This window comes from Bufo gargarizans, chromosome 3 (genome assembly GCF_014858855.1).
Source record: "Bufo gargarizans isolate SCDJY-AF-19 chromosome 3, ASM1485885v1, whole genome shotgun sequence".
Classification (NCBI taxonomy): domain Eukaryota; kingdom Metazoa; phylum Chordata; class Amphibia; order Anura; family Bufonidae; genus Bufo; species Bufo gargarizans.
Window position 1 is genome coordinate 609,973,232 of NC_058082.1, and position 27,711 is coordinate 610,000,942.

The following is a 27,711-nucleotide window of genomic DNA, read 5'->3' on the forward strand; positions in this document are numbered from 1 at the left end:
CCCCCAGGACTTGGACCCCGCTGATCTGATATTGATGACCTATCCTGGGCATCAAAATCTAACAAATTCTATAGAAATCCTAATGATATACGTATTTGGTTCTAAAAAAAACATGAACTAATTTGCATAATTTTTCACATGGAGCCTGAATATTAGTCTCCACTCACCCGCTGGGTCACCCCCTGAGCTGCCTCCAAAATGAGCATTCGCTGGATACATGATCCATTGTCACTCATGTCTGGATGAATGAGTCTTACATAGGCCGTTGAGATAAATATAAAATATTTTATTCGATTCAATCTTCAAGGCGGTACACACCAAAATTACATGGCACATTATTTATTTTTTTGTTGCTAAAATGTAAAAGTGAACATTTTTTCTGGACTTGAATTATACACATTTAACACTCCACAAGAAATCTTAGTAAAAACGTGAAAGCTGGTAAAGTCCTATTGTTTAAGGCCAAATTTAGTCCCGGGTGGCAGGGAGGAGATGGTTGTGTCTTCTTGTGCAAGTTTTCACCAGGCACCTATGGAACAAAGAGGGAACATATTAATTATTAATGAGCATCACAGTTGATAGGTCTTGTATATATTTGATTTTAAGTTGGATTTAAAACAACTTTCGGGAACTCTAATAAATTTAAACCAGTATATTTGTTAACCAGGCTGGAGAGGATTTCAGTTCTGGCGCACGGACAGAAGATGCTACAAAATGTATTAAACAGGTTGTCCAACGAAAAATATTCTAGTTTTCAAACCAGCTCCTGGATCTGAATACTTTTGTAATTTCATGTACCTTATCTTTCGCCCCATAAGACGCAGTTCCCCCCCCCCCCCAAAGTGGGGGAAAAATGCCGCCGTGTCTTATGGGGCGAATACTAACAAAACGCTTCATTAGTACCGGAAGACCGGGAAGCGGTGAAGGATCTGTACTCACTGCTTCCTGGTCCTCCACTCGGCTGTCTGCTGTGCACCATGTGACCTCACTGTGCGCAGCCTTCACAGCTGACAGCCGAGAACCAGGAAGAAGAGAGAGAGCGCTGGTGGTGAGGAGCGGAGGCGTCCAGGAGCAGGGGAGGTAAGTTATTTTTTTTGCGCTGATGGCTGACATGGGGGCATAATGGCTGACAAGGGGGGGCTGATCTGATTAACATTGGGGGTCTGTTTAGGGCTGTGAGCTGAGGTGTAATGGAAAATATTTCCTTATTCTACTCCTCTAAAACCTAGGTGTGTCTTATGGGGCGCTGCGTCTTATAAGGCGAAATTTTGCACAGCCACCAAGTTATTCAAGAAAATGTATCTGTATAGCGCCACCTGCTGTTTGTTCTTTTTCTTATTTCTTTGGCCGCACATGCTCAGTTTCATTCTTCAACTGCCTCCTGAGCTGTGATAGGGAGAGCTGAGGCACGCCCCCTGAGATGTGATAGGGAGAGCTGAGACACACCCCCTGAGATGTGATAGGGAGAGCTGAGACACACCCCCTGAGATGTGATAGGGAGAGCTGAGACACGCCCCCTGAGCTGCAGCAGAAAATACACTCCTCTTGAGCTTCCAGCTTGATATAAATACATGTGGAGATCTCTGGATCGATGTGAGGAACAGGGCTGGTTCTAGCTTTGTTAGAAAGAGGTTGTCATAGACTATATAATGTCCGATTTTTATTTTTTACATTAGTCATGGGATAACCCCTATAAAAAGGACCCATATTCCTCCGGCAAGGTTTTTACTGGCATCTGGTACTGCAGCCCAGCCCATGGACAAGAGTATTCCAGTTAAGTGGATAGAGGATAATGACTAGTGGAACACCAATTCTGAGAACAGGGTTCCCTTTCCCCATGAGAAATGGAGCATGCACCCTGCCGCTCCATTCCTTTTCTATGTTGGAGATAGCCTGGGCTATCTACGGCAGTCGCACAGAGAACCTGCCATCAAATTTTATGCTGAACTCACAGGGGACAACATAAAGCAGTGACAGATGCGCTGGTTTCAGCAGTGTATCATGAGTAGGGGTGAGCGAATCGAGCTATGGATCCAAGATCCGAAGTCGATTCGTTACCTAACTTTGTTTTAATGCTGTACAGAGCCAACTTTGCATTTTTGTATTAAAATATTTGTTAAAGCCGTAGAATCGAAGGCTGAAGTTATTCACCGAAGTCTCACGCGACTTCGAACTTAACGAATTTTGTCTCCATGATGTACATACATGCACAGACAGGTCTCCGTACAGCATTAAAACGAAGTTTGGGAACTAATGGACCGGATCTTGGATCCAAAGCTCGATTCGCTCACCCCTACTCATAAGCTAAAAGTAAATGGTTGCCGAGAACCTGCATCAATCATTGCAGCCCAGGTCTGGAAAAGGAGTCAGATCTACTTGAGAAGAGTCAATAATTCATAAGCTCCTGCTCTTCGTCCATCTGCTGATGATTAACAGTCTTCTAAGGGTCCATTCACACATCCGTGTGTGTTTTGCGGATCTGCAAAACACGGAAACCGGCAATGTTTGTACCGCATTTTGCGGACCGCACATTGCCGGCACTAATAGAATATGCAGACAAGAATAGGACGTTCTATTTTTTTCGGGAAACTGAATTGCTGACCTGGAAGTGAAATGAATGGGTCCGCAATTCGGAACAAAATTGCAGACGTGTGAATGGAGCCTTACTTTTCTCCCCGCTGATCACCTGTTTGAAGAGAAGGCAGCATTCATACGACCGCTGCCCTCTCTTCTCTGTATACCTGCTCGTCGCAGTAATTGCAGTGGTGACCAGTGTAACTACAAGCATGGGTCCCTATTCCTATATAAAAGGGACAGCTCCGTCTGTTCGAGTAAATACCACAAAGCCATCCTATAGAAGTGAATGGGGCCGCCATACTAATTACACCTGCTTACCAGTGCGGCGAGCAGGTAATCAGGGCAGAGAAGGCAGCACCCGTATGAGTGCTACCGTCTCTTCCAATAGCTGATCGGCTGGGTTGCCGGGAGTTGGACTCCTTACGATCTGATATTGATGACCTATCAAGAGGACAACCCCTTTTAAAGGGAACCTGTCATCCCCTTTTAACATCCTAACTGTTTTTGCCCCAGTCCAGCTCTAGAAGTGGGAAAAGTACCTAACCGGAGGGCTGCTATCTTCTGAATGGTAGCAGCTAGAAACATGCAACTGGTCTAGTTTGAAAGCTGACATTCCAGGCATACCAGAATGACAGTAATACGTTCAATACAAGGGAAGATATTAATGATAGAAATTGGGATGCTGTGAATGCAGCTGAAATTGAAAGTAAAAGCAGATTTTACCCGAGATGATTCCCGACTATTTCTAACAGTGATTTCTCATTCTGTTGCTTGGACTTTCACTGTCATTGTATGAAAGCCTGGATTGTCAGCTTCCAAACAAGACCAGTTGCATGTTTCTAGCTGCTACCATTCAGGAGATAGCAGCATCTAAAGAAGTCCTCCCCCCTCCAGTTAGCTACTTTTCCCATTGCCCGAGCTGGACACGGGCAAAACAGTTAGGAGGTTAAAGGAGCGGCAGCAGTGTTTGCTCACCTGATACTCCATTTGGGAAGGGGAATTGGTCCCCCACTTTCAGGATTGGCAGGGATTCCAGTGGTACTACCCCAACCGATTTGTTATCCTTTATCCAGTATACAGGAAATAACTTGTAACTGGAACATCTTTTTAAGGCTATAATGACTTACTGTGTTTGGGTTACCTCAGAGGTATATTTCATAAGCATCCACCGACAGCTCCAACTGTATAAAAATATTAAGCTACACAGTATACGATTTTCTATATTTTTTACTTTGCCCCTTCTTTTGGACATATAGAATGCATTACCCTCCTCAACACCAAGGTTTCTGAGGTAAGCCTTTAGTTAGATATCCCCGGCAAAACGTCTAGATCCAGCATTCCCGGATGCTACCCGATACCTGCCGGCCCCGTTAACTATGATGGGGACTGGGGGAGATCCTGCCACGACCCAGCAAACAAGCCAAGAATCTGAAGAATTTCAGCATTTTGCGACCGGATCTTTACTGGTCTCCATTATAGTTAATGGGGATGGACGGAATTCTGTCCGTGCTCGGTAGCGACCGTCAAACTAAGATGTGAAACAGGCCTAAGAATGTGAAGTGGGGGCTCCTTGGGAATGAATACATATTTCATGTTCATTTACACAGCTAGATGGAGCAGGCGATTATCGGGAAGAAGCCGTTCCATCTCAATTTCCTGCTCGTCAGTGTTGGTGAATAGCTGCATTTACACACAGCGATCACCTCCACTTTATGGGGACGAGTTATGGTTGCTTGATCTCAGATTCATTGTTTCTGGGCAGAAGCTCACCATTTACACAGCACGATCTGCTGCCCAGAATCAGTGATTGAGGTATCCGCAAGAAAGATTGTTAAACTGAAGGTTTTCCACGCACATTCAATCAGTTTTATCTGCAAGTGTGTTCAGTGTATATGTTTTTTTCCGTCCACATTGTATTCAGATTGCATGAGTTTTTCACGTGAGTGAAGAAATGCTGAAAAACAATCTACAGCTCTCAGCAAATATCAGTGAAAACCGCATTGCATCCGGATACTTTGTTTTTAATGCAAGCCCCATTCAGTTCTATAGAGTCAGGGCTGTGAGAAAAACGCACAATATAGAACTTGCTGAGATTACTCCATGTGTGAAAAATGGGCCAAGCTGCTCTGGCAGGCTGTTCTGGTAGAAAAACAGGCTGCCGGAGTTCATTGCATTCAGCATAGCTGGAAATTGCCGGAGCACCTACAGGCGCCATTTACTATTTTGCGTAACGCACACGGCCAGCCCTATGATAGAAATGACTATAATCGTGGACAAGAATAGGACATATTTTATATTTTTTTTTTAGGGCCGTGGAATGGAACTAAGTGTGTGGACAGCACACGGTGGCCCCATTGAAATTAATGGGTCCGCAACCATTCCACAAAATAACGGAGCGGATGCAAACCCAGAAATACGCTTGTGTGAATGGACCCTAACGGTTACTTGGATTTTCAGAGTATAAGGACAACCTCTCCCATGGTTCTTGGTGACCATCTTAAGGCAGCCATCACAATAAAGACATTTATGGCATACCGCCAACTCGGCCATTTACTATAATAGACAGACATAATGGGGCAGATTTACTATTGAAAAGGTGTCCATGTTCTGGGGTATTTTGCACTATAACACTGGCGTGGCATGCTTTGCATCACATTTACTAACTGTTTTACACTCTTTTCTAAGCAGTTTACACCTTGTTTCACAAGGGGAAAGGGGTGTGGAGTTGCGAGAAAAGGGGGCATGGCCTAAATAAAGCTCTGCGCACCAAAAATTTGGCACCTTTTTGTAGTAAAACTAAGTTATAGATGGTGAAAACTTACACTAGACATTTCTTAGCGCACAGATAATTTTTTTTGGGTACCTAGACAAAATTCTGGTGCATGATTAAATTTTTGTCACACAAATAGAACTTGTATCGTAAATTTGGCACAGGATTTACGATACTATAAATTTTGTTAGGAAAATTAACTATTCTGACTGCGCAAATTTCTGATGTTTATGATTGTTATAACAATTTTTTAATTTTCATGTAGAACATGAGATTGAAGAGGCAAAAGGAAGTTTCACGTCTGGGGAGTTACGGGCAGTCATGAAGTTTTTGTTTCTCCAGGGAAAGGAGATTCAGACCGAGGACACTTCTCCCCTAGTGTTTGTGACATCTTAGTGTGAATGTCCTTTGCAGACTTTCCCTGGAGAAACAAAAACTTAATGACGGCCCGTAACTCCACAGACGTGAAACTTCCTTTTGCCTCTTCCATCTCAGGTTCTGCCTGAAATTAAAGAAAGTTAAAACAATCATGTACCAAATTCATTTTTCAATTCCACTCGGAAGGGGGAAAAGCCATGAACGTCTCAGCATCCCTATAATATATATTTATATATTGTGACACAGTGAGAGGTTTGGTCTGGGAAAACTGGTATTTTCCTCCCAGCATGTGCTGCTGGGCTGATTTACATCCAGGTGAGGTCAAATGCCGGTCCGGGTTTTAGCAGCACCTGGCTGTCCTTAAATAGGAAGCTGGGCTCAGCCAGGTCTCTGTGGGATCTGGAAGCCTCGTGTCTGGATGATGTTTGGCATGAAAACAGGTTGGTGCTGCTGTCAGCAAGGACTCTGAGGCAGAATTGCCACATTGTGTGAATTACCACCAACACTGCAAAGTGACTTTTTGTTTGAATATGACTTTGTTTTGTCACTTGCCAAAAGTGTGAATAAAACACTGAACTGTTTTGATCCAAAGAACTTGTTGTCTCTATACTGCGTCCGCTAATCCTGTCTACCAGAGCGAAACTCCACAATTAGTGGAGGATGCAGGCAGGTGCAGTGAGGCTGGCGTGAAGGTCGAAATATTTTTGTTTTTCCGGGCACAGTTGTATGTCTTACATCAAACCAGCGACATTACAACCAGTGTCTCTCGACAAAATGGATGTTGTCGTGAAAGCCCTCGTGGAGGCTAACCTGCAACAGTGGGAGGCTAATAAGCAACAGCAGGAAACAAACCAGCTGCTGTAACATGTGAAGCTTTACAAGCAGCAGGAGCATCCCAGAGCGTCCACAATGCCCGGAAAAGTGGTCCATACGGCGATCCCTAAGATGACCCCCCCTTCGGACGACGTTGAGACCTATCTGGCGGTGTTCGAGTTGCTGGCTGTGAGGGAGATACTACCCGAGATCAGTGGGCTGAGGTTGTCACTTCCTGGCATCCAGGCCTCAGCAGGTATTTTTAAACTTACCAGATGATCAAGCGGCTGATTACACGACAGTAAAGGGTGAAATTCTGGCAAGACTGGGGTGAATGTGTTGGTCCGGGCCCAACCGATGCATCAGTGGGAGTTTAAGGCCTCTTTCACACGGGCGTCCTGGATTTGCTGCGTGTGCATTGCGGGAAAACTGTGCGAGTAAGCATGCAATTTCAGTCAGTTTTGACTGCGATTGCGGTCCAATGTTTAGTTTGTTTTGCACGCGCGTGAGAAAAAAAACTGAATGTGGTACCCAGACACGAACTCAGACTTCTTCACTCAAGTTCGGGTTTGGGTTAAGTGTTCTATTCATTTTATTATTTTTCCCAATAACATGGTTATAAGGGAAAATAATAGCATTCTTAATACAGAATGCTTAGTAAAATGTGCCTTGAGGGGTTAAAAAAAAATTTACTCACCTTATCCAATTGATTGCGCATCTGGCATCATCTTCTTGCTTCTTCGATCAGGACCTGCAAAATGACGTAATCGCGCTCAACACGTGGTGAGCACTGTGACGTCAGCGCAGGTCCTGCTGAATGAAGATAGAAGATTTCTATGTGGTGAGCGCGATGTCATCAAAAGGTCCTTTTGCAGGTCCTGAAAGAAGCAAGAAGACTATGCCAGTCGCGCGAAGAGGATAAGGTGAGTAATTTATTTTTATTTTTTTAAACCCCTCAAGGCACATTTTAGTAAGTATTCTGTATTAAGAATGCTATTATTTTCCCTTATAGCCATGTTATAAGGGAAAATAATACAGTGAATACACTTTAATGGGGTCCGGGGTTGCTTTCATCCCTATAATCTCCTAGCAACCATGCGTGAAAATCGCACCACATCTGCACTTGCTTGCGATTTTCACGCAGATTCATTCATTTCTATGGGGCCTGCGTTGCGTGAAAAACTATAGAACATGCTGCAATTTTCACACAACGCACAAGTGATGCACCCGCATGGAATTCTCACCCATGTTAAAGGGGCCTTACCCGGCTGAACCAACGAGACCTCAGTATTATGATAAGTTACACAGGTTGCAAAAATGGCTGCAGCCTGACGTGCTGAGTTCCACTGCTATGCTAAACCGTCTTTTGGCTGATGTATTCTGGAGGGCTTTGCCATACCCTCTCCAGCACTGGATCAGCCAGGTGTCTCCTAGTAATGCCCTTAAGATGGTCGACCTGGTGAAGCGCTATGAGGCTACCAGGACTCTACAGGGGGTTCTTTTGGGAAGGAGCAGTCAAACCCCGGAAATCTCCACCCCAGACCCAGCGACTGGTGCCAGCAAAACCCACTGGGATATACCCCCTACAGACCTAGCTCCGATAGTGTGCTGGCAGTGTCAGGAGCCTGGCCACATAAGGGCCAACTGTCCCCATCGGGGCGAACCAATGGATACTAACTATGGCTACCGCCACTCCTCGTTTGCCAGGAAGCTGTGTGCAACAGATACCCCAGAAAATATAGATAATAGCCACCTGTGCCAGGTGGAAGTGGGAAACACTCTGGCGGTAGCTCTGCTGGACTCAGGGAGTCTGGTGTCCCTGTTAAGAGCTTCCCTGGTGCAGCCCACAGAGTATACTGGCCAAAAAGTCAGGTTCGTGTGCATCCATGGAGACGTAAAGGACTATCCCACCACCCTGGTGACTCATGAGGTGGCCATCGCTACCAATTTACATTATAAACTCATAATAGCGACCTCAATGGCTTCGGGGATAATTTTGGTACCGCCCAATGTTAGGACCCAACCCTATCCCGCGCTTGGGAAAATGTGTTAATAGTAGATGGTGAACCAACTACGGGGTGAACCTATTGAACAGTTGGTGGTCCCCAAGGCTTATCGCAAGCTTGTGTTAGATCTAGCCCACCAACACGTTCTCAGGGGTCACCTGGGGCTGCAGAAAACTCAGGATCGTATTCTACAGCGGTTTTACTGGCCCAGCATATTCAAAGACGTGGAAGAGTTTTGCAAGTCTTGCCCGACCTGCCAGATAACTAGCCCCCAGCCACATTTCCATAGTCCCTTAGTATCTGTCCCGGTTATTGAAGTATTGTTTGACCAAATAGCTATGGACCTCATAGGCACAGTACCGAAGTCCGCCAGTGGGCATCAACACATCTTAGTCATTCTAGACTACGCCACTCGGTACCCAGAGGCGGTGCCATTGCGACATACCTTGGCCGAACTCATAGGGTTCTGACCGACCAAGGGATCCCGTTTTATGTCCAAGGTGATGAGGGAACTCCAAGTTGCTGCACATAAAACAACTACGGACGTCTGTTTACCATCCACAAATGGATGGTCTGGTAGAACGGTTTAACCAAACATTTAAAAAAAAAAATTATATATATATATATATATATATATTTATTATAATAGACGAAAAAACGAGGCAGCACTTCCAGCTTCTGGTGTACGGGTGAAGACCCCAAACTTTAATCCAAGCGACGTTTCGGCCTACTCAATGAGGCCTTTATCAAGCTTGATAAAGGCCTCATTGAGTAGGCCGAAACGTCGCTTGGATTAAAGTTTGGGGTCTTCACCCGTACACCAGAAGCTGGAAGTGCTGCCTCGTTTTTTCGTCTATTGTATACCGTGGAGGAGCGGCCTGCCTCCGTGGGGATTTGCACCCAGTCCATTGACTCTGACTGTGCTGCTGCACTATTTGTGTTTTGTATATATATTATATATATATATATATATATGAAAAAGGTAGTGTCTAAAGATGGGAAGGATTGGGACCTTCTTCTGCCCTATCATGTTTGCAGTGCGAGAGGTGCCCCAGGCCTCTACTGGGTTCTCGCCCTTCAAACTGCTATATGGCAGACACCCTCGCGGTCACTTGGATGTGGCCAAAGAGGCATGGGAAGAACAACAACCCACTCCACATAAAAAGTGTCATTAAGTACTTTACCCAGATGCAAGATTGATAGAGACCGTGTTGCCTCTCGTTAGGAAGCATATGGAGGCAGCTCAGGGAGCCCAGAATCGGGTCTATAATCGGCAGGCTCGGGTCCAGATCTTTAACCCTGGTGATCGGGTTTTGGTTCTGGTGCCGAGCGTGGACAGTAAGGTCCTGGCTAGGTGGCAGGGGCCCTACAAGGTACTCGAGAAAATTGAAGATGTAAACTACAAAGGTACACCAGCCAGGGCGGTGAAAGCCAAAGCAGGTTTACCATGTGAATTTACTCAAACCGTGGAGATAGGGAAACCTGTACAGAAGACAGCCGGCAGCCGGGTTTTCTAGGAGAAGAGGTACCAGCCTCTGTCTGATGCAAGAGACTCAGGAGGCAATGGATTTCGTTAGTCAGAACACCAATGTGTTCTCAGACCTCCCTGGACGCACTTCCATAATGCAGGATGACACTGTCACCGCCTCAGGCAAAAGTCTGATTAAAACCATACCGGCTGCCCGAGGCTTGGCGACAAGCCATATCGGAGGAGGTGCAGCTAATGTTGCAGCTAGACATCATTGAGGAGTCAAAAAGTGAGTGGGCTAGTCCTAAAGTATTGATACCCAAGCCGGATGGGATGTTGCGGTTTTGCAACGATTTTCGAAAATTAAACGAGGTTTCCAAATTCGATGCGTATCCCATGCCCCGGGTGGATGAGCTCATCGAGAGGTTAGGACAAGCCCGGTGTTCTGCCCATTTTGTGCATAATAAATGTAGTAATGTGCTGTAAAGATTATAGTGCAATGTTATGTTTGACATTGCTGCCATCTAGTGGTCAAAGTTAGTTTCTACTTTACAGGAAATGTATTTTTTTTTCCTCAGAGTCAGAAACCTTTAACCTGGAACTGTATTTCCTCCATTTCATGGCTGTTCCTGGATCTAGCAGACTGCATGCAGAGGAGCTCTTGATCTATTCCTGGACTTATGATGGAATTGTCTGTGAGTACTCTCACTGATGGCGTGAGGCTGCTGTATTATGTTTTATGTACTGACACATATGTTTTGTTTATGCTTATGTTGTAGTTTTACAAAGTTATTCAGAAAAAAGAATACATACAGATCTGATGTCTCACGTTTCTTGACTTCTGCATTATTGTTAAGCTGTCTGACTAGTGTTATACAACAGTTCAATAACGCAAAGCAGAACAGTAAAAAGACAACCCACGTGGCGGTCTAGAATAAACTGAGACGCCATTACTGCAGCATGAGTCTAAGATCAGGGAAAAAGTACCAGGCTGATGATATGCTACCGCCAACACAGCAAGGCAGGGAGAACATTCCCAGTGCCCAGCAAGAAGATGCAAAGTCGCATGTGTCCAGAACTTCACGGGCTAGCAAGATGTCCTCAGCACGTTCCTCAGCAGTTAGAGCTCGAGCTCGTCCAGCTACAGCGCGCAGAAAAAGAAGCCATGATGATGCAGGAGATAGCAGCCAAGAAATTTGCCCTAGCACAAGAGAGAGCAGCTAGGGAAGCTGCCATAGCACAAGAGAGAGCAGCTAGGGAAGCTGCCATAGCACAAGAAGAAGCGGAATTAGAATCAAAATTGCTCACCCTGCAGTGACAGACTGCAGCTGTAGTTGCAGAAGCAAAGGCCGCTGCCTACATGGGAACAAGCCTGTCAGGAAGTGAAAACTCATATAAACTACCCTCAAATCTGAAAGACAAGTGGATGTGTGTGGGAGGTAAATTCAAAGAAGATTATGGAGTCGCTTCTCCCCCTTTCTCCGTTTTCTAGGTTTGTCCGACAGCAAGCGAAAATACGAAGTGATCCCAGTTTCACCTTCACCACCAGCGGCGGCAATCACACAGACCCAAGAGACCTCACGGTAGGACCTCTGTATCCATACTCAAAACAGCTGTACCTTCAGAAGTCACAGACTACCAAAGCACCCACAAGGTACACACGATAGAAAACCCTGATGGGCATTGCCCAATACACAGAAAACCACATCCACTAAAGAAATGCAAAGGCTTTAGAAGAAAACCCATTGCAGAGCGGATGTCCTTCCTTAAGCAAAACAGCATCTGTTTCAAGTGCTGCAGATCTACTTATCACATTGCCAAAGACTGCAAAATACCAGTAGAATGTACAGAATGTGGCAGTGAGAGACACATTGCAGCTTTACACCCTGTCCCTGCTCCTGCCCCACTAGAGATTGTAGAACCCAGGAGAGATCAGGGCAGGGAGCAACAAGAGACCCCACTCTCCTCTGTATTGTCTAATTGCACTGAAGTATGTGGACAAGGCAAGAGTGCCCGATCATGCTCTAAAATCTGTCTAGTGACTGTGTATCCCACTGGCAAGAGAGAAAGGGCAGTGAAAATGAATGCAGTGCTAGATGAACAGAGCAACAGATCCCTTGCAAAGTCAGATTTCTTTGATATCTTTAACATTAAGGCAAGTGCAGTTCCATACACTCCAAGGACATGTGCGGGGACAATTGAAACCACAGGGAGAAGAGCTACTGACTTTACCATTGAATCCTTCAATAAGAAAGTGCAGTTCCCACTTACTACCCTAATAGAGTGTGGCATGATACCTGACGACAAAACTGAGAGATTCCCTCTCCAGAAGTAGCTCATCACCACCCTCACCTCTGCTCAATTGCTCACCTTATCCCAGCTGTTGAGCCAGATGTTTCTATCCTTCTACTTCTTCGGAGAGACATCCTTCAGGTACACAAGGTACGCCAGAAAATCAATGGACCTTATAATGTCCCCTATGCAGAGAGACTGGACCTGGGGTTGGTCATTGTAGGAGAAGTTTGCTTGGGGACAATGCTCCAGCCTGACAACATCAACACTTTGAAGACGTCTGTGTTAACAAATGGATGCACATCCCTTCTCAGTCCCTGTCACAACAGCTTCGTTGTCAAGGAAAGCTTTGGCAGGTCAACACAACACTGACTCTTCTACACTATATGGTAAATAAGAAGTCAATTCCAACATTGAGACAGACAATCTAGGGATTACAGTGTTCCAGAAAACTAAAGCTGATGATAAACAGGCCCTCTCTATCAGATCTTCTTGCGGATTATGGATAGAGAGCCTTACCAAGATGACAATCACAGTTGGGTGGCCCCTCTCCCCTTTCACACACCCAGACGTGTTTTGCCTAGTAAACAGGGAGCAAGCCATGAAATGTTTGCATTAACTCAGCAAAACACTGCAGAGAAAGCCAGAAGTGAAAAGAGATTTCACTGAATTCATTAAAGGGATGCTAGACAATGATCACGCTGAAGTTGCAGGACCACTTGAGACAGACAGGGAACACTGGTATCTACCAATGTTTGGTGTTTACCATCCACACAAACCTAACCAAATCAGAATAGTTTTTGATTCCAGCGCAGAGTATGAAGGCATCTCTTTAAATGAAGTATTGTTGAGTGGCCCTGACCTAAACAATACTTTGCTAGGGGTCCTCATGCGCTTCAGAAAACAACCCGTTGCTTTCACAGCAGATGTGCAACAAATGTTTTATTGCTTTCTTGTCAGAGAAGATCACAGAGACTTTCTACATTTTCTCTGGTACAAAGACAATGACATAGACAAAGAAATTGTCGAGTACAGAATGAAAGCGCACGTATTTGGCAATAGCCCCTCTCCTGCTGTCGCTATATACTGCATGCAAAAGGCTGCCCAGAAAAATGCAGAGTGCTATGGACAAGAAGCCAAACACTTTGTATCGAGACATTTCTATGTAGATGATGGACTCACTTCTACTAGCACACCTGAAGACGCAATTTCAATCCTCAGTAAAGCAAAGAAAATGCTGGCGGAATCCAATCTGCATCTTCATAAAATCGCCTCCAACAGCCAAAAATTAATGGAAGCCTTCCCTGTAGCAGACAGAGCTAAGGACCTTAAAGATCTTTGTCTAGGTACAGACACCCTTCCCCTGCAGAAAAGCCTAGGCCTGAGTTGGGATCTAGAAACAGTTTTGTTTTCCGAGTTTCCTCAGAGGAAAAGCCTTTTACATGTAGAGGCATTCTATCCACCGTAAATAGCCTCCATGATCCCCTAGGGTTTGTATCACCTGTGACAATAAGAGGTAAGGTCTAAGTCTGGGAACGGTCATCTGGGAAAAGTGAATGGGATGCATTGCTTCCACAAGAGAGACTGAGTGAGTGGGTTCAATGGACAGAATCCTTGCAAGCGTTAGAGCACCTAAAGATAGACAGATGCTATGTGCCCATATCTCTATCATCAGCTTGCAGGAAAGAACTATGCATCTTCTCTGGAGCATCCACCACAGCTATAGGCGCAGTAGCTTACTTGAAAGGAATTGATGCAGAATTAGAGTTGTGTGCTGCTGTACTTGCAGTCGAAATGTCTGAGCTAATCACAGATGAACTAGACACTGACTTTGATGCTGTGAAATTCTTCACCGATAGCAAGACTGTCCTAGGGCACATTTGCAACACCACTAGGAGGTTCTATCTGTATGTCTCCAACAGAGTGAATAGAATCAGGCAATCTACACACCCAGATCAGTGGTTCTACGTATCTACAGATCAAAACCCTGCAGATTATGCCACTAGGCCTACTCAAGCAGCATGCCTTCAGAACTGTATATGGTTCTCAGGCCCATCCTTTCTGTACCAACCACACTGTGAGCAGATAGACACTGCTAACGTTTATCCACTCAGAGCCTGAAGCTGACCCAGATACACCTATGGTCCTTACCCCAGCAATGTTGTTGACTCAAAAGGTGAACTCTTTGTCTGCTCCATCTGGAACCATAAGTACAACACAAGTTCATGTGGAAGCAAGTACAATGCTTGGCAGACACCTTTTGGAAAAGATGGAACAGGGAGTATCTGTCAAATCTACAACGCCGTAGGAAATGGACTGAGGATCGCCCAAATGTAAAAGTGGGTGATGTTGTTCTAGTAATGTGCTGTAAAGACTATAGTGCAATGTTATGTTTGACGTTGCTGCCATCTAGTAGTCAAAGTTAGTTTCTACTTTGCCAGAACTTTACAGGAAATGTATTTTCTTAGTCAGAGGCAGTAACCTTTAACCTGGAACTGTATTTCCTCCATTTCATGGCTGCTCCTGGATCTAGCAGACTGCATTCAGAGGAGCTATTCATCTATTCCTGGACTTATGATGGAATTGTCTGTGGGTACTCTCACTGATGGAGTGAGGCTGCTGTATTAGGTTTTATGTCCTGACACACATGTTTTGTTTATTATTATATTGTAGTTTTACAAAGTTATTCAGAAAAATACATACAGATCTGATGTCTCACGTTTCTTGACTTCTAATTATTGTTAAGCTGTCTGACTAGTGTTCTACAACAGTTCAATAACGCAAAGTAGAACACCCGGTATTTTTCTGTTTTGGACCTCACGAAAGGGTACTGGCAGGTGCCCTTAACGGAGGCTGCCAAAGAAAAAACTGCCTTCATCACACCTGGGGGGCTGTATCAATATAAGGTCTTACCCTTTTGTCTACATGGCGCCCCTGCCACTTTTCAGCAGCTAATAGACATCGTGCTTCGTCCACATCGTCGGTACGCTTAGGCTTACCTGGACGATATTGTCATCCACAGTACCGACTAGGAAAGCCACCTACCCAAAGTGCAGGCTGTAGTGGACTCCCTTCGGAAAGCTGGCCTAACTGTTAACCCATAAAAATGTGCAATAGGGTTAGAAGAGACCAAGTACCTGGGGTATGTCATTGGGCGCAGAGTCAAACCCAAAGTGAACAAAATAAAGGCGATGCAGAATTGGCCCCGATCGGTCACCACTAGGCAAATAAAGTAATTCCTGGGAATAATGGGCTATTACATGAGGTTTGTTCCCCACTTTGCTACTCTAGCCGCGCCCTTGACTGGACTCCTGAAGGGACACAAGTCAGTGATGGTTTGCTGGGATGATCAGACGGAGGAAGCTTTTTCCAATTTGAAGTCGGCCCTGTGTGGGTCACCGATTTTGGTAACGCCCGACTTCAATAGGGAGTTTGTAGTACAGACCGATGCTTCCGAAGTAGGCCTCGGTGCTGTACTCTCTCAGGAAGTCAACAGGGAGGAGCATCCCGTTGTCTTCCTCAGCCGTAAGCTCACCCAAGCCATGACCCTGTATAGTATAGAGGAGAGAGAGTGCCTGGGCACTAGAATGCCTCCGCTATTATTTATTGGGGAGAAAATTCCACCTGGTGACTGAACACTCCCCTCTCAAGTGGATAAGCCAGGACAAGGACAGAAATGCCCGAGTCACCAGATGGTTTCTCTCCCTACAAAACTAAGTTTTCGGTGGAACACAGGGCAGGCCGGTTACAGGGAAACACAGATGCCCTGTCCCAGGTACACTGTCTGGCGTTTGTTCACCCCCTCAGGGTTGAACAAAGAGGGGGGGGGGATGTGACACAGTAAGAGGTTTGGTATTGGAAAACAGGTATTTAGCGGTCCTAAAATAGGCAGCTGGGCTTAGAAGCCAGGATTTGGATGAAGCCTTGCTACCTGTTTGGCGTAAAAAAAAAGGTTGGTGCTGCTGTCAGCAAGGACTCTGAGGCAGAATTGCCACATGATGTGAATTACCACCAACACCACAAGGTGACTTTGTTTGAATATGACTGTTTTGTCACTTGCCTAAAGTGTGAATAAAACACTGAACTGTTTTGATCCAAAGAACTTGTGACATCTATACTGCATCCTGTCTACCATAGCAAGTCCCTACAAAATACATAAAACATTTTTTTTTTAGATATATACACATACACACACACAGTACAGACCAAAAGTTTGGACACACCTTCTCATTCAAAGAGTTTTTTTTATTTTCATGACTATGGAAATTGTAGATTCACATTGAAGGCATCAAAACTATGAATTAACACATGTGGAATTATATACATAACAAAAAAGTGTGAAACAACTGAAAATATCTCATTCTAGGGTCTTCAAAGTAGCCACCTTTTGCTTTGATTACTGCTTTGCACACTCTTGCCATTCTCTTGATGAGCTTCAAGAGGAAGTCACCTGAAATGGTCTTCCAACAGTCTTGAATGAGTTCCCAGAGATGCTTAGCACTTATTGGCCCTTTTGCCTTCACTCTGTGGTCCAGCTCACCCCAAACCATCTCGATTGGGTTCAGGTCCGGTGACTGTGGAGTCCAGGTCATCTGGCGCAAAACCCCATCACTCTCCTTCATGGTCAAATAGCCCTTACACAGCCTGGAGGTGTGTTTGGGGTCATTGTCCTGTTGAAAAATAAATGGTCCAACTAAACGCAAACTGGATGGAATAGCATGCCGCTGCAAGATGCTGTGGTAGCCATGCTGGTTCAGTATGCCTTAAATTTTGAATAAATCCCCAACACTGTCACGAGCAAAGCACCCCCACACCATCACACCTCCTCCTCCATGCTTCACGGTGGGAACCAGGCATGTAGAGTCCATCCGTTCACCTTTTCTGCGTCGCACAAAGACACGGTGGTTGGAACCAAAGATCTCAAATTTGGACTCATCAGACCAAAGCACAGATTTCTACTGGTCTAATGTCCATTCCTTGTGTTCTTTAGCCCAAACAAGTCTCTTCTGCTTGTTGCCTGTCCTTAGCAGTGGTTTCCTAGCAGATATTCTACCATGAAGGCCTGATTCACAGTCTCCTCTTAACAGTTGTTCTAGAGATGTGTCTGCTGCTAGAACTTTGTGTGGCATTGACCTGGTCTCTAATCTGAGCTGCTGTTAACCTGCGATTTCTGAGGCTGGTGACTCGGATGAACTTATCCTCCGCAGCAGAGGTGACTCTTGGTCTTCCTTTCCTGGGGCGGTCTGCATGTGAGCCAGTTTCTTTGTAGCGCTTGATGGTTTTTGTGACTGCACTTGGGGATACTTTCAAAGTTTTCCCAATTTTTCGGACTGACTGACCTTCATTTCCTAAAGTAATGATGGCCACTCGTTTTTCTTTACTTAGAATTTGTATTATGGCAAGAAAAAAGCAGCTAACAGTCTATTCAGTAGGACTATCAGCTGTGTATCCACCTGACTTCTCCACAACGCAACTGATGGTCCCAACCCCATTTATAAGGCAAGAAATCCCACTTATTAAACCTGACAGGGCACACCTGTGAAGTGAAAACCATTTCAGGTGACTACCTCTTGAAGCTCATCAAAAGAATGCCAAGAGTGTGCAAAGCAGTAATCAAAGCAAAAGGTGGCTACTTTGAAGAACCTAGAATATGACATATTCTCAGTTGTTTCACACTTGTTTGTTATGTATATAATTCCATATGTGTTAATTCATAGTTTTGATGCCTTCATAGTCATGAAAATAAAGAAAACTCTTTGAACGAGAAGGTGTGTCCAAACTTTTGGTCTGTACTGTATATATATATATATATATATATATTATACACACACATTTACTGTACATCCAACTTACTTTCATCATCTGAGTCAAAACCAAAGTACAGCTGACACTTCTTTTGTGCTAGATGCTGCTCAAGCGCTTCAGAGCTACAGTAATTAGTTAGGCACTTCCCACATCTCCATTTCTCTACTGGGGGTTCAGATACCGTATGGTTTTCGGAAGTAAGTTCCAGTTCATTTTTCCTGCGTTTTGGCATACTAATGTACTGTTCGTCTAGGTAACTAGGTGGCAATGGTCTACTAAATGGCCGCACTCCCACTGTGCCATACGCATTGGAGAAAGCGACCGGACTTTGTTTAGCCCGTGCTGTTGGTGCAGTCTCTTGTGCGGCATCTGGGTCCGAGTCTGGTGGATTACTTTCCATCTCCCTCTCTACAGTTGCCGTTTCTACTACAGCGCTCGGCTCCTGAGCCATGTGTCCATTGAGGCCATGTTCCTCAGGAGCAGCACCCTGGTTATCTTCAGGAATTGGATCCTGCCCAACATCACAGCTAGTTTGGAGGACCTCCTTGGCCAAGTGTACTTCACCATTAAGTTTTTTCTCTGCTTGTTTATAGGTCTTTGGTTCTGCTACATCCTTTCTCGATTTCCAGATGGGAATGTGCAGGTCGGGAGCTTCCTCTTGCCGAGGGGGTTCTTCTGTTTTGCTAGAAGGTGAAGACACGTCAGGTTGAGGTTCTAAGCTTCCACTGTCCTCTTGGGGAACATGAACCGTTTCTAGAGGCTCTGTGTTGGGTACAGAAGTAGTATTATCTAATGGGATTTGTTTATAGTGCAGAGCTTCGTGCTCATAAAGGGAAGAAAGCTTATCAAAAATTTCTGGACAGTTCGTATAACCGCACTGAACTTCAAGAGTCTCGTGGCTTTGCTGATGTTCAATGAGTTGACCTGAATACTTGTATCTCTGATTGCAATTCAACTGCATGCAGAAATAGACATTGGGGTAAACGTGCCTATTTAGGTGGTCAACGAAATGTCTGCAGTTTACAAACTTCCTCTGGCAGAATCGGCATTTGCTTTTGTTCCATGTCATAATGTGCTGCTGCACCTTCACATCAGAAGGGTGCGCTTTCCGTGCATGCTTATTCAAGGCTCTTACCTTCTGGAAAACCCGATGACAGCCCTGAGCTGGGCACGGAACCTGATGATTGACAACCGGGTCGAATTTACAAAATAAAGAGCCATTTATTTTAACACATTGACCCGTATCTCTGCCCGCATCGTCTTCTACACCTTGCATTTCACTTAATGCAGTTGTCTCGTCTGAATTGCTTACGTCGGTGGAGCACGAAGTCTGTGTAGCTGTGGAATCATTTACGTTTCCTCTGTTATGGTCCATGGTGTGGTTTCGACCAGGAATGATATGCTCACTGTCCATTAAGTCCTGGTTGGAATTTCCAGTCTCTGAAGATGACGTTTCTAAAGAATTCGCCTTTTTTGTAGAAGATGACGTTTCTAAAGAATTCGCCTCGTTTGTAGAAGATGACGTTTCTAAAGAATTCGCCTCGTTTGTAGAAGATGACGTTTCTAAAGAATTCGCCTCGTTTGTAGAAGAGGACGTTTCTAAAGAATTCGCCTCGTTTGTAGAAGAGGACGTTTCTAAAGAATTCACCTCGTTTGTAGAAGATGACGTTTCTAAAGAATTCGCCTTGTTTGTATCCGAGTACCCAGGGGATGGGTCTGAGGAAGCTTTAAGAGAATTTCCTGCTTGATGCCTTTGCATTTTCTTTAGGTGATGTTTTAGGTGCCTAAGCATGGACACTTTATTCCTGATCTTCCGGGCACATATAACACATGAAAACCAGCCTTTTTTATGGTGGGTCTGTGCATGTCTGAGTATGTGACCACCCAAGAACTCTCTATTACACAAAGTACAATGATGCCTGGGTGTATTTGTATCCATCTTATGTGGGGTGAGGACAGTATGGTTCTTCTTAGGCTCTGATGAGACTTTATGCCTGTTGCCGCGGCTTTCTTTATGCTTCCGTTCACCATTATGTAATGGTGTCACGGCACCATCCAAAGGCAAACTCTGCTGTTCAACAACAATATCCACAGCATCGGACTTCGGTAAAACCAGTGCAGCATTGTCTCCCAGCAGAGCGGCACAGTTTGTTTGGATCATTGAGAAATTCCAAAATTCGGGATCGAATACTAAACCCCTTTTTAATATTGGAAGCAGTTCAAAGCGCACTCGATTCTCCACATAGCTGGCAAACTCATTGTAATCTTCGTCACAGTATCTATACAACCCTTCGACCACCTCATACGATTCTACGGTTCGTTCCAGGAAGAAAACAGACAGAGCACAGATTCTGCAAATCTCCAGGTCCGTGGGTAAAAGATAAGCAATGGTTTTATAAATTAAAGATTTTGTCTCAGGGTCGCCTTGAAGATCCAGCTGTAACGCGCAGCCACAAAGTTCAACCGACAGCTGCACAGAGCCTTCGCCAATCTGTAAGCAGAAATAGGAGATTAATATACAGTCCTTAGAATAATTAATAAAAACTTACAGGCAAGGGTAGGGGAGAGCCTTTAGGCAGAAAGGTTAGAAAATATGTTAAAGTGAATGTATCGCCTATATTTTAATACTAACAAACCAAATCGGATAGCGATACTTGCTCTTTAGCAGATTTTTATTTATTATGTTTTCTATATACGATTATGGGATGAGCTGCTGAACTCCTGCCTGAGCTCCTGTTAGCAGCATTCATAGATTTGCCTTACAGCAGCCACATGAGCAAAAAGGAACTGGTAACCAGGAATAACCCATTAAAAGGGGCACTCCTTATACCAGTTATTGCCAAGTAATAATGGAATGGGTGGACTACAGTACCAAGATTATCAAAATTAGGGTTATTCAGTTTAGAGAAAAAGACGACTGAGGGGAGATCTAATTACTATGTATAAATATATCAGGGGTCAGTACAGAGATCTCTCCCATCATCTATTTATCCCCAGGACTGTGACTGTGACGAGGGGACATCCTTTGCGTCTGGAGGAAAGAAGGTTTGTACACAAACATAGAAGAGGATTCTTTACGGTAAGAGCAGTGAGACTATGGAACTCTCTGCCTGAGGAGGCGGTGATGGTGAGTACAATAAAGGCGTTCAAGAGGGGCCTGGATGTATTTCTGGAGCGTAATAATATTACAGGCTATAGCTAGTAGAGATGTGTCGTTGATTTACCCTGGGTTCACACCTGAGCGTTTTACAGCGCGTTCAAACGCGCTGTAAAACGCTTAAGACATGAATACCAATGCTTCCCTATGGGAAGGGTTCACACCTAGGCGTTTTACAGCGCGTACGAACGCGCTGTAAAACGCCCGACGCTCAAACAAGTACTTGAGCTTCTTTGGGGCGTTTTGACGCGCGTTTGTGGCCATAGGACACTGCAGTCAATGACACAAACGCGCGTCAAACGCGCGTTTACTATTACAAAAAACGCGCATAAAAACGCGCGACAAAAACGCGCGTAAAACGCGCGTTTGAGGAACGCTCAGGTGTGAACCCAGGGTTAGGGAGTTATTCTGATTGCCTGATTGGAGTCGGGAAGGCCTCTATTGGCTTCTACCTCACTGTTTTTTTCCTCTGGATCAACTTACAGAATAACAGGCTGAACTGAACTTACAAACTGTTATCATATCAACAAGGTATGTTATAATAAATGTCTGGTAGATGCAGGGCTCTGCCATCAACCCTCTCCCGCCCCCTTCCCATTTGGATGCGGCCGTCAGGAGGAGTTGGCTGGCAGAGCTATGCCGTTTTAGTAGCTCCTACACATCTGAATGGGACTTACGTACCAGCAAGGAGCAGGTTTCCATTCTGAGCTAGGAATACCACTTTAGCTCCTCTTGCTCTGTGTAGTGGGCATGCATTAGGTGCCTCCAGCTTTAAAATAGATGTGCTCTCATTGTTGTGTTCATGTGACTATTTTCGGTACACCCAAAGTAGTGACTGGAGAGAGGGTCACCTCTCCATTTACAGAAGCTGCGAAATGAGGGGCCTCAGTCCTTGAGATAAATGCTGGGACATGCACCTCTCAGATATTTATGGTAAGCCCTGTGAAATTCTACAGTTTACTGCAGTTCTGCATTGCCTCTTCATAGAAGAGGGTCAATGTCCACAGTACATATGGGATGTGAAAGTCTGTCAAAAAAAACTTAACAAAAACAAGCTTTTCCTAAGATTGTCTTTTCTAACGCACTGTCTGAAAAAAACATAAGTACTCAAGTATATGTTTTGTGGTACAGTAATGGCGTGCCTCTCTGCCATCCTTGCCCTATGTTAATATACTCTAAGGCAGGCATGCTCAACCTGTGGCCCTCCAGCTGTTGTAAAACTACAACTCCCACAATGCCCTGCTGTAGGCTAATAGCTGTAGGCTGTTTGGGCATGCTGGGAGTTGTAGTTTTGCAACAGCTGGAGGGCCGCAGGTTGAGCATGCCTGCTCTAAGGCCTCATGCACACAACTGTTTTTTCGGTCAGCATCTGATCGGTATCTTTTGCGAAACGGGTGAGGACCGATTCATTTCAATGGGGCAGCAAAAGATGCTGACAGGACACTGAGTGCTGTCTGCATCTGCATTTTATTTCCCTGACCCCACAAAGAAAAAATAAAATAAAATATATATATATTTTTTAAATAAAAATAGAACATGTCCCATTCTTGTCCAATTTGAGGACCAATATGTACTTGTAACAGTGCAGGACATGTGGAAGGGTAACATGCAGGATGCATAAGGCCGTTATCTGTGTTTGGTGGACCCCAAAACTGATACGGTCGTGTGCAAGAGGCCTAAAGGGAGTATTTGTATCAGCACATCTGCAAACCAGACATTTATCCCCTACATGCACTCACCTCCTCTCTGATGGTTTTCATGAAGGGAAATATGGCCTTCACATTTGCAGCAATCCTCAGCATGTTGTAGCATTGCTCAACAAACGCCTCCTTGGAGGGGTTTACTTTCAATTGAAGTTTACTCCAAATGAAAATTAATTCCCTGCAAAAAAAAACAAAAACAAAAAACAGATCAATGCCATTTCTGAATCCATAATGGAACAGATCTCATCAGGTTAATCTTCCTAATATAACATTATAACATAGTTAATAAGCTTGGAAAAAAAACAAAAAAAAAACAATTCCATCAAGTTCAACCAAGGGATAGGTGGAGACGTGAATCCCAGAAGGAAGAAAGTGCCTTCATTCTGATCCACCGGATAGGGAATAACTATTAGAGCGGTAGAGGTCCAACCACTGGGACCCCTACAGATAAGTGGGCCCCCTGAAACGAATGGAGCAGCAGGTCAGGCGTTTGGGCAACAACTGGTTTCCATTCCTGTGGATAAGGAGTAACTGGAACACCCCTTTAAGGAATAATTAGCATATTAACGAAGATTTCTTCTGCATGTCACGATGAATTAGGAAGTAAAAAGGTGGGCTTCTAATCATCTGGGTCAGTCCTTCCAGACGATCCTGGTGATGTGTGCCCTTTTAACAGCACTTATCCTAGGTTTTTAATTTTTACAGCCATCTTAGATCCTGCATCTAGAAGGCAAACCCCATTCCCTCTCTGTTATCACTAGATACAGTTTATGCAAATCTAAATGGTCTATTTATCCCAAGAGTAATGTCCCAGATTTCACTACTGCATAAACTGGCCATTTACAAGGAAGTAAAATGATCTTGTTTATAGGAATCCGGAACCTGGAAGTCAAGACCTGGTACGGATGACAGATGCAAACCTGAGCTAGAAAGGACTAACTTAATGTCATAACATTTTACACAGCTTAGGCTACTTTCACACTCGCGTTTTGGGCGGATCTGTCATGTATTATCTGTAACACAACCAAGACGGATCCGTCTGTTTTCTATTGTGCCAGATTGTGTCAGAAAACGGATCCATCCCCATTGACTTACATTGTGTGCCAGGACGGATCCGTTTGGCTCAGTTTCGTCAAGCGGACAGCAAAACGCTGCAAGCAGCATACAGATGGCCTATCCGCAGAACACAGTAAGAAGCTCTGCCTACTTCACAATAGATGAAGCTGTGTACCTCCGGTGCAGGACTACCGTAGAACAGCTGATAGCCAGGGGTGTGAAGTGTTAGACTTACGACCAGTCTGAATACAAATACTGGGGTTATGTTCACTTGTGACCATTCTGTTGCATGCATGCATTTTTACAAACCCCTTTCAGATGTATGAAAGAGCTGCAGAAATTCATTTAACAACCTGCCACATGTGAACCCTAAAGTGACCAAAAAAGAAAAAACGAGGGCAGCACTAAGACAACAAATTCTGTATACACCTGCCGTGTCGGGAAATGTTCAATGGGAGAGAAGGGAAGAGATTATTAAAATTACCAGCTTCTCCTGGACACTTACCAAATGCAATACATTTTTCCAGTTTGCAACTGTGTGATGAGAAAAGCCTCGCTCAGCTGCAGTGCCAGCGCCGTTTTACCTTCCTTTTCAATATTGCAGATAATTCTAACTCCGTCACTGCAGTCTAGTCTCAGGACGTGCTGTAAAAGTGAAGAAACTGATTAGAAATATAGAACAGACTTTTAGCTTTCATTTGAGGGTATGCACATTAAAATTGGATGAAGGGTTTAGGGGTTTCAGCTCCTTTACATGTGGCACCCTGTTTTTAAAGGAACCAAAAGTAATTGGTCAATTACTTAATTTAACTCTCAATTAAGCACATAAATAGCCTGGCGTTTATTTGAGGTGTAGTGCTTGCATGTTGAAGAGTTTGCTGAGAAGTAAACATGTGGTCAAAGGAGCTCTCCATGCAGGTGGAACAAGCCATCCCTCATCTGCGAAAACAGAAAAAAAAAAAGAAACTGCTACTCTATTAGGAGTGGCAAAGTCTATAGTTTGGTAGATCCTGAGAAAGAAAGAAAGCGCTGGTGACCTCAATGCAAAAAGACCTGGACGCCCACGGAAGACAACAGTGGTGGATGATCGCAGAATAATTACCATGGTGAAGAGAAACCCCTTCACAACAGCCAAGCAAGTGAACAACACTCTCCAGAAATCTACCATAAAGAGAAGACTGCATGCAAGTAAATACAGAGGGTTCACTGCACGATGCAAGCCACTCATAAGCCTCAAGAATAAGAAGGCTAGATTGGACTTTGTTTAAAAAAAACAAAAAACAAACACACAGCACACTTCTAGAAGAACATTCTTTGGACAGATGAAACCAAGATCAACCTCTACCAGAATGATGGAAAGAAAAAAGTATGGCGAAGGCATGGTACAGCTCATGGTCCAAAGACAGCGCTCCAGATGGTGACAAGACTTTTTAGCCTTGTCGCCAATATAGATGAATATTGCGGCAGAGCATGGGAGACAATAATTCCTTGCCCCACGCCGCCGATCACCTACACTACATGCCTGAAGTCTATTTGGTAATGAAATCCCAGCGCAGGCGGGCGTGATGACATAATCACGTCTGCCGGTACCGGGACGCACAGCAGTGAGGTTTGCACGTCTGCGTCGCACCATCCCGGGCCGTACCAGCAGCTAGTGAGCGCCAGCGAAAGGACACAGGCGAGTTTAAGAATTTTTTAAGTGCCAACATTACTGGCCGTAAGGGGGACACTAGAGGACAGTATGGGGGGGGGAAATTACTACTGTGAAGCATATTTCTACTGTGGGGGCAGTAGTTACCATGTGTGGGGAAATTACTATATGGGGCAGTGTGGGAGACAATTACTATGTGAGGGCAGTGAGGAGGGAAGTAACTGCTGTGTAGGGGGAATTAATATAAGGTTTTATTATTATTACTGGGGACACTCTAGGTGGCATTTATAATTGCTGTAGACACTATAGGGACATTATTTCTAGTGGGGTCACTATGTTTTCAGCAGTATAGTACTACCTGGGACATTGGGGAGCACCACAGGCACAGTACTGGGGATGACATTGTTGGGACACCAAGATTGGGGGGTGTTGATGGAAAAATTAAAAAATCCAACATGTCTGTAACAAACTCTGTAGAGAGACGAGATGCGGCTGAAAGCATTTGTCATGGAGGTCTGGGTCAAATGGAAGAGAAGAGGAAAGAAGGTCTACATGACAGTAGATGTTACTGGATGTAATAGGAATGTGGTGCTGTATTCTCCTATATGTAGTGCTGGCTCATTACTGTGACCTGCGTCTCATCTTCTCCAAGCCTTTTTTATTTTTATATATATATATATATATATATATATATATATATATATATATATATATATATATATATATATATATATATATATATATTTTAAATTTGGCCCCTAAAGTTTTCAGTTTAGGAGCCAACGGCTCCTGTTTATAATTTTTTTTTAGTCCGGAGCACTGAAAGCATACCACATCTGTAAAACACGGTGGAGGCAGTGTGATGCTTGGGCATGCATGGCTGCCAGGGGCACTGGGTCCCTAGTGTTTATTGATGATGCGAAACAGGACAGAAGCAGCCGGATGAATTCCGGGGTTGTCAGAGACATACTGTGTGCTCAAATCCAGCCAAATGCAGCAAACTGATTGATCAGAGTTTTATAATACAGATGGACAATGACCCAAAACATAAAGCCAAAGCAACCCAGAAGTTTATTAAAGCAAAGAAGTGGAATATTCTTGAATGGCCAAGTCAGTCACCGGATCTGAACCCAATAGAGCATTTCACTTGTTAAAGACTAAAAACTTCAGACACAAAGGCCACAAACCAACAGCAACTGAAAACCGCTGCAGTAAAGGCCTGGCCGAGCATTAAGAAGGAGAAAACACAGCGTCTGGTGAGGTCCATGAGTTCAAGCCTTCAGGCAGTCATTGCCAACAAAGGGTTTTCAACCAAGTATTAGAAATTAACATTTTATTTAATTTGTCCAATTACTTTTGAGCCCCTGAAATGAAGGGATTGTGTGTAAAAATGCTTTAGTTCCTCACATTTTCATGCAATCATTTTGTTCAACCCACTGAATTAAAGCTGAAAGTCTGAACGTCAGCTGCATCTGAACTGTTTTGTTCAAAATCCATTGTGGTAATGTGCAGAACAAAATATAGAAAAATGCTGTCTGTCCAAATATATATGGACCTAACTGTATCTTATATATTCCGGCACATTATTCCTTACAAAGTACAAAAATGAAGTGGATATAGAAATACATTTCTAACACACAATTCAACAGATCTAATGAACTAGATCCCATAAAAGTCTTGAAGGATCACTCACATCTGCATACATACACAAGTCAAATATATTAGTTTTTTTTAGAAGATTGTCTTTTACTATTCAGATTTTTTTCCCCCATCATTGAACGTCTTTGCTGTATTTTTGCTCAGGATTTCCATGTTTCTTCAACATACAGTCAGTTCCTATGTGATCTCGGGTCTTGTTCTGCGCTCACATGAGGAGATGAATACAACACACCCAGATCAGGAAAGAACTGACTATAATAATCAATCACTACGATGCAGTAAGTTCAGGTCAGGGGAGACGCAGTAGGTCCTGGAAATGCAGCCGACACACAGGCAATGTTTCCCGGATGGAGCACGGTCGTGTGAATCAGGCCTT

General features: G+C 44.2%; 1 protein-coding gene across 1 annotated transcript in view; it reads right to left on the minus strand.

Moving 5' to 3' along the window:
• Positions 1-284: 284 nt before the first annotated feature.
• Positions 285-27,711, minus strand: part of ZNF654 (zinc finger protein 654) — a 40,933-nt gene continuing 13,506 nt past the window's right edge. The window contains exons 6-9 of the mRNA XM_044284521.1: positions 24,531-24,670; positions 23,006-23,147; positions 18,158-20,600; positions 285-529 (exon numbers count right to left, since the gene is read on the minus strand). Coding sequence (XP_044140456.1) covers positions 519-529; positions 18,158-20,600; positions 23,006-23,147; positions 24,531-24,670 — 2,736 coding nt within the window. The 3' untranslated portion in view covers positions 285-518. The remainder of the gene's footprint in view (positions 530-18,157; positions 20,601-23,005; positions 23,148-24,530; positions 24,671-27,711) is intronic.